Here is an 18,270-nt window from a genome sequence, read left to right on the forward strand (position 1 = left end):
CCTCCAGGAGGACACACGGCAGAAAAGCCTGTGGAAACGTGGTCTCATGGGAGGTTGGTACTGAGAAGCGTATCAGCCGGGTGAGAACTGTCCACCAGCACTGCAGGGCCAGGCAGAGGAGTCTGGGTATTGTTTTCTTATTAGCCCCGGGCACTCCGGTTCCAGCGCTTCTCTCTTGCAGGCCTCAGTGACATTTTTTCTTTTTTTGAGACAGGGTCTCACTCTTTCACCCAGGCTGGAGTACAGTGGCATGACCATGGCTCACTGCAGCCCCTACCTTCCAGGCTCGAGCTATCCTCCTGCCTCAGCTTCCCAAGTAGCTGGGACCACAGGCGTGTGCCACTATGTCTGGCTAATTTTTTTAAAAAAATTTTTGTAGAGATGGGGGTTTTACTATGTTGCCCAGGCTGGTCTTGAACTCTTGGGCTCAAGTGATCCTCCTACCTTAGTTTCCAAAGTGCTGGGATTATAGACGTGAGCCACCATGCCTGGCCTCCGTGATTTTTAACTGTAGCCTCATTGTTATTTCTCCCTCCCTTTCTCTCTTTCTCTCTTTCTGTCACACACCCCCCGCCCCCAATGTTTTCAAAGTGTTGGCTACACGTAATTCTATTTAGTGACCAAAAACTTAATTAACTACAGAATAAAACCATAATTTTCATTAGGTATTGTTGAAGCATAGAAGTAACAAAAATTAAAATAAAATAGGTGAAAGTTAAAAAATACAATGACTACTAGAGAATTTGGGAAGAGAAGTACCTTTTTAAATAGATATATAAATTATAGTTATTTAATTTAGAAAACAATAACTTTAGTGTTTCTAGAAAGTAGATGGCATTTCTAAAAAATAGTTACATACACTTGATAAAGAACAGATATTCCTTCTGCATTTAGAACTTTATGAGTTATTGTTACAATTAGTAAGGCTAAATTCTAACACAAAGGACTATAATAAAACATTCTTTTAATGTTAAAATAATTCCCCCAAAACCTATATTAAGCTTTACAAATTTCAGGCAAGTCATTCCATCTGAAACTCTGTCCAAGATACACATGGCTGTGAGTAATGTGTTTCTGTGAAAGTCTTTTGGATGAAAATAATGAACTTTGGGTTTTAGAATATTTGATTTACTGCCTTTGGGTTCCTCTCCTGCCTGTTTCTCTTGCTAAACATTCAGACTGAGACTTTACTGTGACTAATCTTACTCCATTCTTGGACGTTCTGCCTCTGTAGTGGGGAAGGAGACCCTCCTGGATTATGGTGAATATTTAGCTTTGAATCAAATGAATGTTTAAATCTCTACGACTTGCAATAATGTTGAATTTGGCTGGATACCCTGTGGTTATAATATTTTAAGCCTTTAAAAATATACAGATTCTCAAATAGCGACAAGCTTTTTTCCTAATTTTTTTTTCCTGCCTAGCAACTTTGTTATTATCCTCACTGTCTACTTCAAACAAACTGTATGCAGTTTACAATTCTTGTAGCATATGGTTGCTGCCTACAAGCACTTTGTGTGCCTTGGCAAACAGCCACATGCAACATTGAAGAATGGTTTCCTGGATGAGTACTAGAGAATTTTGTTTCTATCCATTTTTCTACTTGAGTTCAACTTTTAAGATAGAGTTGGATTAGACATTGTTTCTTCCCTTCTCCCTCCTTCCTTTCTTCCTTCCCTTTCCTCTCTCTCTTTCTTCTTTCCTATTTCATTGTTGCAGCTATCCTTTACCCTAGGTAATTTATGTTGTCAGTATCATTAGAGGTTCTTATAATGCAATGTTAATATAATATTCATGTTGACAATCCCAAGTGTTTCTAGCTTTTGCCTTCTCCTGAATCCTCACCTATATTTCAAATCATTTTGATTAAAATCCATTGGTTTTTTGTTTTGTACCTCTGGTCTAAAGAGAAATCCTCATGGCAGAAAATGTGTTGGTTTGTAAGCCTCATCACTGATATTGAGACCCAGTGTAGATTTCTGTTTTGGAAAAACAATAGGTTTATTTAGCATTAATTGAGATGAGGGCTGGGTGTAATTTTCTACTGCAAAGGAGAAATTGGGAAGGAAGGATCAGAAGAAGCTTTTAGAATATAGGCTGGGTCTGACAGCAAGAGATGAATATTCTGTCTTGAGACATTGGTAGTGCAAGATGCAGGGGATCAAAGCACAGCCCCTTCTTAGTGTGAGGTCCCTTCACCCCTCAATCCCTAGCTCCCTTTCCCACTTCTAACCCTTTCCTTACAGGAAGCCTGGATTGGGACACCCTGGCACATGAGGGGGCAGCAAAGCAATGGACTGAAAAGTATAGGAGAAGCAGCCGCCAAGAGGTGAGCTTGTGTTTCTCTTTTCTGTTTTGGGCCCCTAGTGGCCATCTTTGTGTCCATACTGTCTGCACAGATTGCAATCTAACTGCTTTTCTGTCATTTGATCAACTGGTTGAATTAATTTATCTACCATTGGGTTACTTATTTTTGCCCAACATAATGATAGCCTAAATACTTATGGTCCAAACTCACTTCAGATTTATAGAGCATTAGTCTACCATAGTCCCAAGTGCAAGTAAGAGATCATTTTTTGATTAGCATCTAAATATCCTGCACTGAGAAAAATGCTCTAAGGGGTGAGAGAAATGTATGTGTAATAATGCATTTATATATACATATATAAAATATATACCTGCACATATGTATATAAACACACATATTCACACATCTATATATATATGTGTACATATACATGTACATACATATGTATATATTATGTATATGTATAGTTTAAATGTAACCTGGACATCCATAAATTACTATGGAACTTATTAAACTACATATCCAAATAGGCAGAACATCACATTTTCAATATTTATATATTGCAGTAGAAGTCTTTAAACATCAAATCTTACTGGTGATTAACAAATTTAATTAAGTATTATCTTAACAGAAAAGTAATATAAATTTGCTGTCTGATGTTTTGTTGCCCTTTGGGAAAATTATATTGTCAACCAGTGTTAAATAGAAAACCTTCAGTTACAAACTGGCAACAAATAGCAAAGCCTGAATGAATGTGTTCTGCATAACATTAAAAAATGACTTGATCCTACTTCTCTTTCATTTGACATCTCTAGCCCTTAATGCCTTTTTCGGAAGACAATCTGTTATGCTGAAGGTGCAAAGAGTCAGGACGAAGCCTCTGAAGGCATGGCGAGGCTTAGTCGACACCTTCCAGATTGGCGTCAGCCAGGTTGGGCGGCTGAGGCCCAGCTGAGGCCCCTACTGGCAGCTCCTCTGCTGCTGCTGCTGCTGGTGGGGGCTGCCTACTGGGCTCGCATGCAGGCACCATGGCTGCAACGTGCTCTTCAGCTGTGCATGCTGGAGTAGGCACATCTGCCTCCATCTCCTGTAGGGAGGCCTCGGTGGGAGCCTGTGGGGCCTGACTGGAAGCTTCTGCCTCTGGCTTCCAGGACTGCTGATCAGCCTGTGCTCCAACAGGGAGACCCTCGCATTGGGTTTGTGCTTCCAACCCGGCAGGCGAATTACTAGCCTTGGAAGGAGGTTCAGCCTCACTGCCTCCTTCGGCTTCAGCCCGAGGAGTTAGGGGAGGCAGGGGACTCTCTGAATCCCGTGAAGGGATCAGAGGGGGTTGCTCTGGCTCTTTGAGAGCAGCATCACTGCTCTCCTGAGAACTGCTGATTTTGGGTTGGGTTTCTTTGGACTGATGCGGGGTTGACTGTGAATGATGAATTATCATGAAGGCTGTGGCCAGATTTTTCACAGCGGTTTGGACACTATTAACCTCCTCTGCGTCAATCTCTTGATCCACAGAGACGTTTGACTCTGGCTCTTCATCAGAGGTATGCTGACTTTGGTCATCCTTTTCAGATACTTTTGTGTCTCTGATTTTTTTGTAGAGTTCGTTTCTCTCTTCTTGTAAAGCACGGCAGAGGTTCTCTAGCCTCCCAATTTTCATCACGAAGCACTCATATTCTTTAGCTCTCAGTGCTTTCTGTGATGTGAAAACACACGCACATACACGCACAGACGAAATGACATGATAAGCAAAATGTCCAGGATGTTCTCTGGAAACAAGCAAAACTATTTGTCCCAGAATTTGTCTACTAGGCTCTGGGACCTGGCCACAGAGTAGGGGCTGAACAGATGCTTGGTCATGGACGTCACTTCCTTTTTTTTTGGCATTGTGTACTAGACTGGTAGATTTTTAATCACCATAGCCTGTTCACTGGGAAAGAAAGAGTCAGGCTTCCTTCTGCTTTGGTCCATAGCCTCTCAAATCTTAGAGTAGATGAATTTTCTGCTTCTGAGACTTAGAAGGTAGAAGCAAGACTTGTGGCAAGATAAATGAGATGGATTGGGACTTGGGTCTCAGCAATGCCTTCCTTATCTATTCTATGAATAAACTGCTATGTGCTAACCCCAGCAGCCATTTGATTTATGTTGATGAGTAATAAGTATATCTCTTTGGAATTGGTTACAATTTGGGAAGAATTGTTAGAACAGTAATTATAACCATAAAAATTCACCACATACTAATTCATGATGCTGGCTGCTCAAATGGTTCAATGTTTTCTTTGAGAAATGTCTGTGTATTTGTGCATGAAAATGTTCCTAATTATCTCACTCCTTTACCCCACCTCTTAGCTACTCTTTGCCTTTGAGACCCTTTTTTCCCACTTGTTATACATGGAGAGACCTTCACCTGTAAACCCTACTTCTCAGGTCAGGGGCCATGTATCTCTGCCTTTGGACTCTCAAAATCTACTTGGAGCCTGGCATGAGATCAGTACTTAAATTTCTATTGGAGGAATTAAAAAGAGATATCTCCATATCTGTTTATATTAGAAAATAGCACATGCACTGGACGCTTGGGCTGGTGTCTTCTTGCAGTATATTCAAATCAACTGATTAATTTATTCAGCACCTGTTATGTGTCAGACACTGGGAAAATTCAAAGTAAAGTAAGACACTCATCCTGCCTTTAAGGAATTCACAGCCCTCAAAGGGGACAGCTGCCCTGGGTACAGCTATTGAATCAACAGGTAAGGATGTGACTTAGGGTCACAAAGCACTTTGTGAGTCTGGACCTGATTCTAAATGGACTTTGCTCTTTTTATATTTATTACAATTTAAAATGTCACATCCCTCCACCGAAAATTCAGCTCCTTTTCAAACATAACCATTTGTACTATTATCAGGTTATAATTGTATCATAAGTATGAATATATTGACTAGACAGATGGGATTAAAGCTAAGGGAGAAACTTCCTCACCTCTTCAATCATGTCCAGCAGAGCTTTGTTACAGTTCTCAAATCGGGCTTTCCATGTGGCTGTGTCCTTTTCCAGCTTCTTCATTTTCTTAGTTGTCTACAGAAATTAGAGTGTGTGAGTGTTAATCTTGAAGAGTTAATATATCAAGGAAGCTATTAGCTCCATATGTGAGACCAGGAGAAGTCCTTTTGTTACCAGCTGCTGAAGCAAACAAATGTTCAATGTCAAGAATGAAGACTGCAGCAGAGCCATGATTTATTTCTGAGCCAAATAAGCAAACTTATTTGCACCTGAGCCAATTCAGGAAACGGGAAATGACTTAGGGGCACGTGGTTTTGTCACTGCTTTTTCTTTCATTTAAAAGAAGAATATCTTTATGGAGTCCCATGAACAAGCCTGTAATTTAGGATGTTTACGGTATTGAACAGAAGACTATCACAGTGGGAAAGCTGGCATGGCCTTTTTAGCCATTAAAATGTTGATAATATCTGGGCACATCTGAGAAGTAGCTGCACAAAAGCAGCCTCTGTATTTTCTGGGTCTTTACATTTATAGAGTGAGGTAGAGTTCACAAAAATCCTTGAAACAGTCCCACAAGGAAGGTTCTATTTTCAGCCCCGATTTTATAAATGTGGAAACCAAAGTTCAGAGAGGTAGAGTAATATTTAGGTGAGTTAACAGAAGAGTGGGGCTGCCATTCTTTTATTTCATTTAATGAAGCATATGGAATGTCTGGTGGTCACCAGGCCCTGGGCTGGGTGCGAGGAGGTGAGAAGTGAATACAATGCAGCCCGTCTTTTTTGAACCTGAGGCTACTCACGTTCTTGTTTGTAGGATCTCTTCTTTGCTTGGATGAAGTGGAGAACAAGGCATGTATTCAGGTGCAGCTTTCCTGGATGAAACACAGCTGGGCACTCGTGGCATGGTGCCAAGCTGCCTGAGGCTGGGTACCCATGGAGGCCAGAGGCTGGGCCCAAGACTCTCAGCCCCTGGCTCTGTAGAGAAGCTAGGTTTTTAATTTTGATCATATTTTAATTTAGTAGTTTGTAAACTTCTTTTTTTGTTGTTTTCTTGTTTTTTTGTTTTGTTTTGTTGTTGTTTGTTTTTCACTCTGTCGCCAGGCTGGAGTGCAGTGGCGCGATCTCGGCTCACTGCAAACTCTGCCTCCCGAGTTCAAGCGATTCTCCTGCCTCCGCCTCCTGAGTAGCTGGGATTACAGGCGCCTGCCACCACACCTGGCTAATTTTTTGTATTTTCAGTAGAAACAGGGTTTCACCATGTTGGCCAGGCGGTCTCGAACTCCTGACCTCAAGTGATCCACCAGCCTTGGCCTCCCAAAATGCCGGGATTGCAGGCGTGAGCCACTGCGCCCAGCCAGTTATTTGTAAACTTTAAGGTCATCGATCTTTTTAAGAATGTGGTGAAAGCTGTGGGACCACACTTCACAAAAATGTGCATATGTGCATCTTTCTTTGCTAATTTCTAGGGAGTTCTCAGGTCAACTACTAACCCCAGATTAAGAACTCCTGATTTAATATTTATTCCACTCTTAAAAGTACATAATTTTGAAGTAAAAACATCTTTTCCTGTTCTAATTTATACCAGTCTTAAAATGCTAGAATTAAAAAAAAAATTTAAGAAAATAGATAGTTCTATTCTGCAATGGGAGAACTGTAACATTTAACAAGTGTCAATCTTCTTCAGGTTGCTCATTTAATTGTAAAATATATCATAGTATTTTAAAAATATATTTTAAGAGGATGTTTTCTACACTTCAAAACCATTAATGCCAATCCCTGTTCAGAAACACAGTTCTGATGCTGATTTTGTATTGGAAAGACACTGAACAAGCTTTAAACATTACATTAAATAATAATACTGGCACCTCATATTTGAAAAATAATTGTAAAAAGTTTAAATCCCTTCCAAAATACATTAATTTAAGTTCACAATCTTGTGAGTTAGGCAGGGGAAAGTGGTATCTGCATAGATTAAAAAAAAAAAAAAATTAGAGGCCAGGAGTGGTGGCTCATGCCTGTAATCCCAGCACTTTGAGAGGCCGCGGTGGGCGGATCACATGAGGTGAAGTGTTCGAGACCAGCCTGACCAACATGGTGAAACCCCGTCTTTACTAAAAATATGAAATTAACCAGACATGGTGGTGCATGCCTGTAATCCCAGCTACTTGGGAGGCTGAGGCAGGAGAATCGCTTGAACCCGGGAGGCAGAGGTTGCAGTGAGCCGAGATCGCGCCATTGCACTCTAGCCTGGGCAACAAAAGCAAAATTCCATCTCAAAAAAAAATAAATTAGATTCAGGAAGTTAAGTGAATTGTCTAACACCACTGGAGAATTGAATTCAGGCTTTCATCTTCTTATTCAAGGCTCTGTCAGTTATATCATATTATATAAGTTAAGTTTTCTTCTAAGAAGGTTCTTGTAAGATGGCATTTCCTATCCTAACATTCTTTTGTATATTTGTATAAAGGTTTTTTTTGTTTTGTTTTGTTTCGAGACAGAGTCTTGCTCTGTTGCCTAGGCTGGAGTGCAGTGGCACGATCTCGCTCACTGCAGCCTCCGCCTCTTGGGTTCAAGAGATTCTCCTGCCTCACCCTCCTGAGTAGCTGGGACTACAGGCACGTGCCACCATGCCCGGCTAATTTTTGTGTTTTTAGTAGAGATGGGGTTCACCATCTTGGCCAGGCTGGTCTCAAACTCCTGACCTTGTGATCCGCCCGCCTTGGGCTCCCAAAGTGCTGGAATTACAGGCATGAGCCACTGCGCCCGGCCAAATGTTTTTTGTTTTGTTTTGTTTTGTTTTTTAATTCTTAGAAGGTTATATTTTGACTTTAGTATATACAACAAAATGTTAAATTGCTAGCTCTTTTTTTTTTTTTTTTTTTAAGTTATCCATGGGTTAGAAAAAGAACTATTCTTTCTCAGAGTGAAAATGTAACCTAGAATTTTTGTACTCCTGCTAAGATTAATACACTAGATACTTACCAATTAAAAAATACAACCCAAACCTCATTCCTACTTATAAACATTTCATTACTTTGTGAAATGCACCAAAATATCCTAGTGAGAGAAAAAGGAAACCAAAGGAAATTTGCCTGTCAAAATAGAAAATGTCAATATTTTGTTGGTGATAAGCAATACTCACTTTGTCCATTTCCTGTTTGAAAGTGGCAAACACCTCATTGCTTTTTGTTAGCGTGCTCTGGAATTCTTCAAACCTTCCTGAGTAGAGAGTGAGCTGTAAACAGAGGAAAGAGTGGATCTTTCAGAATACTTCCAGAAGAAAACAACAGGTCATTGTTCATTATTTAAAGGAATTCTCAATATAGGATTAGTAATATGTTTAGTTATTTTATTTACTACAAGATTAACCTAGGTCAGTGAGCATGATTGAAATGCTTCTTTAAAATAAAAATGAAAACATAGCCCAGGCACGGTGGCTCACGCCTGTGATGCCAACATTTGGGAGGCCAAGGCAGATGGATCACCTGAGGTCAAGAGTTTTTGAGACCAGCCTGGCCAACACGGTGAAACCCCATCTCTACTAAAAATACAAAAATTAGCTGGGCGTAGTGGTGGGCACCTGTAATCCCAGCTACTTGGGATGCTGAGGCAGGAGAATCCCTTGAACCCGGGAGGTGGAGGTTGCAGTGAGCTGAGATCGTGCCGTTGCACTCCAGCCTGGGCAACAAGAGCGAAACTCCATCTCAAAAAAAAAAAAAAAAAAGAAAAACGAAAAAAGAAAATATGTTATCATTATATTAAAACTTTTATTAACATATGTTGAGTACTATGTGCATGGACTGTATGTACAAAAGTATTTAACACGTGCGTCTGCACGAGGGACCTGAACTTCTAATGGGAAGACCATCTCAAAGACAACTTGACTATGGGACAATGGCTGCAAAGTCAAGTCAGTTAAGGACAGTGGGTGATCGAAGAAGGTGAGTGTGGCAGGTGATCATGTGAGTCACATGTTTATGGAGAAGGTGAACCTGGAACTTGGTCTTGAAGGAAGGGAAAAATTAGACAAATGAAAAGATGTGATAAAAGAAATGTGGGCTGGACACGGATAAGGGCCATTACCATGATGCAGGTTGTATACCACTCTAGGCAGGTGCCATTTCTGTTTCAGACATCAGAGTTTTGTATGTTTCTGAATATGGCATTCCAGCCAATAGCAGTTAAATGTCCCTTTTTATCAAAATCAGTTTATTGCATCAGTTTTCCACAGATGGAAGTGATGAGTCTTGAAAAATAGATGCCTTTTTCTAATTTGCAGAGAAGCATTGTATGGGTTAGCATTTGCCAAGTGTGTGGCTCACCATAGAGACATGGCGAGGAGCATTTGTATTGCCAAGTCCTTAATTCTAGCGCTTGCATTCAGGGTGGAAATGGGGCAACACAGGGAAGCAAAGTGTGTAAATACTTGATCGTTAATGACAGTGATAAAATAATAAAATCTTGTCTTTGAAAATAATATTAGGGTAGCATGTTTTGAATAAGAGAGGATTTAGTATGGATGATTCAGATTGGTCAAGACTCAATTTTCAAATGAATCTTTGGTACTCTTGAGTGTCCAGAATAGTCCCAAGTCCTCAAATGGGTATAACATTTCATACAACACATTTTTTTGTATGAAGAAGCAGACTTGCAGCATCCATCAACAAACAAGGGCCCTGGCTGCACTGGACAGACCAGGAAGGCTGGGTTATCAGCTGGAAGGAAGGCATCGACCAGTGTTATCAGTGTGAGTGTCTTTTTTAAAGCACAGAAAGCAGCCTGAATGAAAGCTGGCAGATTGGAGAGTTTCCAGTCTTGGGGGGTGTGTGTGAGAGGGAGTATGTATGAGTCAAACAATCCCTAGAGCCCAGAAAATTGCTTATCTAGAATGAGTTTTCCCCAATAATTTGGAGTAGCAGAGATTTTACTGCAGTAGACAGCAATGATAACATAAATTATTTCTGTAGAATATAGATTATCCAAAGAAAAGCCAAATGACAGCTGATCATCATTTTGAAATCTCTCATTAGTACTGTGAGTATGTGACATAACCAAAATTTGTTTCTCATGATTCCTTGACACACAGATTAAAGAGACAGAGTAAAGGGGCATCAAGGAATCCATGGCCAAGAAGGGGCTCTAGGGTTTTACATACACAGACACTCTCTCTCACACACACATGCATGGTGCATAAGACAATATTTACTGTGGTTTTTTTTTTTTCTTTCTTTCTTTCTTGTAAGAGACAGTCTGATTCTGTCCCCCAGGCTGGAGTGCAATTGTGTGATCCTAGCTCACTGCAGCCTCAACCTCCTGGGCTTAAGGGACCCTCCTGCATCAGCCTCCAGAGTAGCTACAACTACAGGCACAAGCCACCATGACTGGCTTTTTTTTTTTTTTTTAAACCTAGGCTGGTCTCAAACTCCTGGCCTCAAGCAATCCTCCTGCCTCAACTTCCCAAAGTGTTTGGATTACAGGTATGAGCCACTGTACCCAGCCAATCATGTACAATGTACTATGACATATTCTGTTCAATTGTGTTTTCATTTTTTTTTTTTCCAAATACTGGCTGAAATCCACTGTGGGCCAGAATTAATTTCGGGGACCACATATGGGTCAAACCTCTCAGTCGGAGACACTGTGCCCTAGGGTTAGCTCTTGGGGACTGGCTACCTACCCTGCACATCATCCATTGGCCTAGGGTGGGAACAAGTACCCCCAGCAGATCCCAGTCACCTTCTGTCACAACATCTTTCCATTTGTATTCTCAGTCCGGCCTCTTTTGTTAACTTTTTTCCTTAATTTCTCCCCATTCTTTTTCCAACTTATCAGTAACTCTAGCAGAATTACGTAGACGGCAGACACTGTGGTCTCCTGAGCTGGTCCTCCCGATCCCTCTTGCAGCCCTGTAGTTGCAGGCTGCAGACAGACGGGGCAGGAGTGAGCACATGTCTGGTCCATCTCACAGATGCAGCCTTCTTGGAATCAGCAAGAACAACCACTCCCAGGGCTTCAGCTTCAACATGAGCTAACAGACATTAAAAACTCTCAGGTTCGATTGTCTTCACTTGACTGGGTAAGGCTGTCCTCATGTCTTACTTTTCCATGTGTACCTGTTAAATTTTTCCATCGTGTCTCAAAGTGAAGGCTTTATAAAAGAAAAAGGCAGAATGTTCTTTGTGGTGTATTAATTGGGCAGATTTTGTTTCCGTTTCTTATGTTTTCTTGTTGCTGGCTCATTAGCATGGAGAAGACAGACACACCCAGAGTTCTGAGAAGTAGTGTCTTGATTCATCACCAGCTCTTCTGTGCTTTTTCTAGTTATGGTTTTAGTTTTTGTTTTCTTTCTATTAAATAAATTAATTGTAGTAAAATACACATAACACAAAAGTTACCATCCTAACCATTTTTAAGTGTAGAGTTCAGAATTGCTAAGTATGTTTCCAACATGGTGTAACCAATCTCCAGAACCTTTAACATCTTGCAAAATGGAAACTTTATACACATTAAACAACAATTCCCCATTTCTTCCTTCCAGTGACCAGTCTAATATTTTGCTTTTCTTCCTATTTGACCTCTCTGTCTGGTGGCAAAAACTATGGATTTCTCAGATAACTCTAACACTCTCCTACTTATTAAACATTTGTACTTCTTGTTTACTAAATGGATATTTGTTTGGGAGCGTCTTCCCTCTCACTATCGTGCTGACATGATGCATGTTTGGTTTCATGTGTCATGTTCCCAGTATCACTTTGGTATTTCGGAGAGCCAGGGAAGGACATCCAGAGGTCATGCACAGATTTCCCCTGCCAGAGGCACAAATAGAAACAAACTCTTCTATGATTAGAACAACAACAAAAATTGCCTCAATATTTCACTTTTAAATGGGCCAACTGACAAACACAGTCTTTTTACTGAGCACTAAATTTTAATTACAGACATTCATAGAGTATGGGAAACAGCTGTGTCCAGGAATCATCTTGGAGAACCTGTGAGATTTGGTTTGGGAGTAAGTCCCATGACAAGAACAGGTGCAGCAGTGCTCTCCTCTCACCCTGTAGAGGTATGGGGAGGATTTCAGACTTTAAAGACTCTGATTACATGCTTTTAACAATTTACCCACTGATCTTTCCCCTCGGGTAGTATTTTGTGTCCACATCAGATATTGCTGACTTCCCACATCTGCTACTGTCTTCATCCTTATTGATCCAATGAACAGTCTATTTGTAGTGACAATTGTATCCCATTGATCGTCTCTGACATTTATTCTGTTGCCTTGGCTTGTATAATTGAAAGCCAGACATCGCTTCCCTAAGTGAGAAGCCTGCCCTCAGTTGGCCAGCAGATGTCTTGTGACTGAAAAGTGACTTCTCTAGGAAAATAACACAATCTGTCCTTGATAATTCTCTTGCCCAGACCTTAGAAATGGGGCCTTCGCCTTGGCCTCCTGCTACTCCCACCCCTTTAAAGACAGCGTAAAACCAAAGGAAGTGTTGGAGTGTTACGCAGAAGAATCTGTGATAGAGTTTGTTTTCAAAGTTTAAAAGTTTTAAAAATATAATGTTGATACTTTTTAATGAGGAGTTTGTTTAAACATGATTACATGTAGGGATTCAGGACCTCTATTTTCTTCTTGAGGCTTAAGTAATTACTGGAATTTCAAAGGTAACTTGGAGACAAAAAAGAAAGACAAAGGAGGGTTCTTGCAATTAGTGAGGCTGCCTGCCTGCACTGTGGAACACTGCGTGCAATGGAGAAGAAGGCGGGGTCAACTTAGCTTAGGGCCACACTTCTTCAGGTCTGGAAGTTCTCTATGGTCATGAACTACAGCAGAATAGCATCTTGAGATCATCTTTTCCAGTGTTTCTTCAACTTTTTTGCAACTTAAGACTCCTGTTGGGCCGGGCGCGGTGGCTCACGCCTGTAATCCCAGCACTTTGGGAGGCTGAGGCGGGTGGATAACGAGGTCAGGAGATCAAGATCATCCTGGCTAACACGGTGAAACCCCATCTCTACTAAAAACACAAAAAATTAGCAGGACGTGGAGGCGGGCACCTGTAGTCCCAGCTACTCAGGAGGCTGAGGTAGGAGAATGGCGTGAACCCAGGAGGCGGAGCTTGCAGTGAGCTGACATCACACCACTGCACTCCAGCCTGGGCCACAGAGAGAGACTCCGTCTCAAAAAAAAGTCTCCTGTTGTCTCATATTTCCTTATACGAATCCTTACCTATGAAATAATACTACTAGTTCATACACTAATTAATAGTCAAGCAGAGATTTTTCTCTCTCTTATTGATGATTATATCGCCAAACCTAGAACCATGCCTAGCACTTAGTAGATGCTCAGTAAATATTGGTTGAATTAATTATGCTTATTTTGGGCCAGACACTGAGCAAAATGCTTTGCATGCATGACTTGAAAACCAACTACATATATTATATATGCATTAACTGATGTTCCTTTTAAAAAACTTAAACATAGGCATAATTTCCATCCACAGTTGCTGAGCAAGAAGTGAAGTAATATCGGAAACAACTACATTTTAGATAGGAGCTGCTACCTTATGTGCTGATGTTCGAGAAACGCTGAAAAGTCATAGGCCTCTCAGGGGTTGCAGGACTCCAGACTGGGGTCATTGATTCATTATAGCACTTTCATTTTGCAGACAAGGAAATTCAGTTCCTTAGTGGTTTAGGTGAGTTGCACAGGGTCACACAGCTTCTCAAAGAGCTAGCACTCGGACCTGGTGCCTGGACTCGGGGATGAATGAGGAACAACAGCAAATCTAGAACCCCTGGTTGATGGTTTTTTAAGTTTGAGGGGGTATAGGTGGGAAATTAGATCAAAACCTTTGTATTTGTATTGTACAGGTCATTAAAGGCCTTGATTCTGATGCCAGCTGAGTGAATCACTCTGTTGCCCGCAGTTTAACAATATAATCTACTCTGCTCTAGTTGATTGTCTTCATTTTGCATGGAGGAGTAGAGATTGCATGTAGCAGATGATGTGAACAGTGCACAGCTTCAAGTATTATTTATTGTTCCCCTCAAGGCTCTGTGTGGTGAATGAGGCACAGATAGAATTCGAGGCCTTGGCTTGATTCCTTGAGGTCACACCCCCTTTCCTTCTGCTAGACAGCCAGCAGTCAGCCACCCACCCTACACCATGATGCGATGAGTTCTGTGACTGCCTTAAGGATGATCTTGAGTTTGTAACTCCGGGCCCTTTGATTCAGACACATTATGGTTCTAACCTCTATGCACCTACTGTATTAAAACAATTCTTCTTTATTATCAGAGAATAGTTCATACTGGAGAAAATAATTTATTATTGCTTTGCTATATCCACATTGCAGATATATGCTTTAAGAAGGCCAGATATGAAAATGTTCCCTGTATTTTGTCTATGTAGTGGTATAATCTGTGATTTAAAATTTCTTACTTGCTTTTTTCTTTTACAATGAACACGATTTGTGTGTGTGTGTGTGTGTGTGTGTGTGTGTGTGTGTGTTTACAATGAACAAGTACTCAGCTGTCAGCACATAAACATTTACAAATCTTAAATTAGTGATGCCCAGCTTGGAAGGCTTCTGATTTCCTTGCCTTCAGTGAATTTCTCCCTGTGACCTCACAGTTCCTTTAGCACTTGGGTGTTTCCCGGGGCAGCGGAAGTCCTTCTGTGGCCCGTGGCAGGACGGTACTCCTGGAACCCACAGGGACCATTGTTTAGGATGGGCAGAGCCCCAAGGTAGGGGGAAGATGGGTAGGTCTGGCTTTCTTCCAGAGTCACCTGGGGCATAAATGTCCAGAATGGTCCCCTTTTCTTTTTAGAATCTGAAATAGGACCCCCCAGAGACTAACAGAAGCACATAAAAGTTGCCACGCAGCCAAATCAAAATGGTTCCTGACTTGCCTGCCACTTCTATCCATTCACCACTGACAAGGCCAACCTCTGATGGCACAGAAACTTGAGTGGTGACTATTTTTCTCATTTATTTTCTTTTTCTTTTTCTAATTGAGATGGAGTCTTGCTCTGTCACCCAGGCTGGAGTGCAGTGGCGTGATCTCGGCTCACTGCAGCCTCTGGCTCCTGAGTTCCAGTGATACTCCTGCCTCAGCCTACTGGGTAGCTGGGATTACAGGCACATGCTACCACACCCGACTAAGGTTTGTATCTTTTTAATAGAGACAGGGTTTCACCATGTTGGCCAGGCTGGTCTTGAACTCCTGACCTCAGGTGATCTGCTCACCTCGGCCTCCCAAAGTGCTGGGATTACACGCGAGCCACCGCGCCTGGGCCTAATTTTCTTTTTATGATAAATAATATCAAAACATGAGGACATTTTAAGAATCGCCAGTCATAGATGGTGCATCTAAGCAGTTTACATTTTCTTCTTACCTTAACAGGGCAATGAGAGAGAAAACACAGCAGAAATAAGAAGCGCTAGATGGGAACCTGGACACTGGCTGACACTGTTGACCATTGTACTGTCATCCATTGTCTGTCAACAAACCTTTGACTGGATGTTGCTGGTGCAGAACATTTCTTTTTCATAGATATAATATTGTGCTTTTATTTTTACTTAAAAATACGAATAAATGTGAAGTTGTTCTTCATTTCCAACTCCCCCCCATCCCCTGCCACATAGGAGGACCTCTGCTGCCCACCTTTGGCCCCAGCCTTTTTATCTGGGGACCGCGAGGACAGCGCCCCCATGCCTTGTCCCCTTGGCCTCACCTGAGCCTGTAGGACTGTCTCCTGCTCCTTCAGCACTTTCGCCTGAAGCTTCCACTCTGCCGCCTGGTTCAGCAACTATGAGAAGAGAAAGTGTGTGGAAAGATGGTCAGATTGACCTTTTAGATTACTATTTGGCTGTAATTTGTCTATAAAACTTAATAACCTGCTCATTAACCTCCTTAAGTAATTTTTTGGAACTCTGAAAAGAATCTAAGAAAGCTTAAAAAAAACCAGGCCCAGCATGGTGGCTCATGCCTGTTATCCCAGCACTTTGGGAGGCTGAGCTGGGAGGATTGCTGGAGGCCAGGAGTTTGAGACCAGCCTGGGCTACATAGGGAGACCCTGTCACTAAAAAAAAAAAAAAAAAATTAGTCAGGGGTGATGATGCATGCCTGCAGTCCCAGCAACTCAAGAGGCTGAGGCAGGAGGATCACTGGAGCCCAGGAATCCCAGGTTGCAATGAGTTACGATGGGGCTGCTGCACTCTAGCCTGGGCAACAGAGTGAGACTGTACTTCTAAAAAAATAAAGGAAGAAAAAGAAAAAGAAAGCTAAGAAAATAATTGGCCTAAAAACGTTGGATTCTCAACTATAAACTAGCGGTTTTAATGAAAAAAAAAAGCCTCCAGCTTAAGTATGAATCACAAAAAATTCAACTTCCCACCACATTCTGGAACCCTCTCTAGCAATCATGGCCAACAATCATTCAGCCTCTGCTTGAACCTCTCCAGAACTTCCTCACTTGGTGCACTTTTGTCAGCAACTGTTTCTTTTCTTTCTTTTTCTTTTTCTCTTTTTTTTTTTGAGATGGAGTTTCTCTTTTGTCGCCCAGGCTGGAATGCAGTGGTGTGATCTCAGCTCCCTGCACCCTCCACCTCCTGGGTTCAAGCGATTCTCCTGCCTCATTCTTCTCAGTAGCTGGAATTACAGACACCTGCCACCACGCCCAGCTAATTTTTATAGTTTTAGTAGAGAAGGGGTTTTGCCATGTTGGCCAGGCTGGTCTCCAACTCCTGACCTCGTGATCTGCCTGCCTTGGCCTCCCAAAGTGCTGGGATCACAGGTATGAGCCACCGTGCCTGGCCAACAACTGTTTCTTGATAGTAAACCCGGAATCATTCTCCTAGACCACTGTTCTCCACCATAGCACATGTGATACAATAAGAAATATGTATGTCCTTGGTCTTTGTCCCTGATTCCTGACACAGAGCTTCTAACATGCATCAGAATCTCTTATGGAACATATTAAAATGCAGATGCCTCTCAGATAATATGATTTAGGAAGTACAGGGTGTGACTGAAATCTGTGCTTAAAGAAAATACCCAAAATGGTCTGGATATCAGTGGTCTGTGGATTACATTTTGAGAAATACAGGTTAGAAGTTTGACTTACTGGTCTGAATCCTGGCCCCTGAGAGCTGATGGGTTAAACTGAAAAGGTGATTTGGGCATACAATGACACACTCATATATAAGCTTGTAATTTTTAACTTAAGATGAATGTCTATTTCTCAATTTTGAGGAGGGGCTGTGGTCTTTGTTTTGGGTATGGATCTTCTGATTAGAGTTCAGAGGGTTTTTTATTTTGTTTTTATTATTATTTAAAAAATCACATACATAGTGTGCCATATAAGATTTCTAGGTTGTTAGGCGTGTGTGTGTGTTTAGCAATAGTGCTACAACCTAAAAATACTTGTGAAGCAGCTTGACTGGATAATTCTCTAGAGTTTTCCACTTCCCCCCAGTCTTTTATAGCTACTCATATCTAGTTTGACAGTTTTTTGCCACTTGTTTGCATTTAGTCTTTCAAAGCACTAAGCATAATTTGCACAAACAGTTTTTTGTTTTCATACTTATATTTCATCAGTTTATGTAACATCCTGTTGATTTACACAAAAGCAAGTGCAATTGGAAAGAAAAGGTTTGTGCAAAGAGCTGATTCTTGGTAAGCTCCACTTTACTAAACTGGGGCAAATATTTGTAGCCCTTCCAGAGAGTGGCTTGGTAGACCTGCGAGTCAGCATGCTGTGGGCATCAGTTAGTGTGTTTCACAAAGACAATAGTGAACATCAGAGATCAATTTGGCTAGTCTGTCTGGAGGCCATCAATTAAGAAGTTTCTCTTATATTTGAAGATAGGCTGATTGAAATTTCCTACTTTTAGTTTATCCTTATTGTAAAAAAATGTCCACGAGGTCTAGGCATTGCTTATGTAATCGGAACCAAAAAAACC

General features: G+C 41.3%; 1 protein-coding gene across 1 annotated transcript in view; it reads right to left on the reverse strand.

The window, feature by feature from the left end:
- Positions 1-742: 742 nt before the first annotated feature.
- The window catches only part of TXLNB (taxilin beta), a 52,069-nt gene continuing 34,541 nt past the window's right edge, over positions 743-18,270 (reverse strand). The window contains exons 7-10 of the mRNA XM_025383769.1: positions 16,041-16,115; positions 8,445-8,537; positions 5,283-5,378; positions 743-4,001 (exon numbers count right to left, since the gene is read on the reverse strand). Coding sequence (XP_025239554.1) covers positions 3,207-4,001; positions 5,283-5,378; positions 8,445-8,537; positions 16,041-16,115 — 1,059 coding nt within the window. The 3' untranslated portion in view covers positions 743-3,206. The remainder of the gene's footprint in view (positions 4,002-5,282; positions 5,379-8,444; positions 8,538-16,040; positions 16,116-18,270) is intronic.

Source organism: Theropithecus gelada, chromosome 4, assembly GCF_003255815.1.
Source record: "Theropithecus gelada isolate Dixy chromosome 4, Tgel_1.0, whole genome shotgun sequence".
NCBI lineage: Eukaryota > Metazoa > Chordata > Mammalia > Primates > Cercopithecidae > Theropithecus > Theropithecus gelada.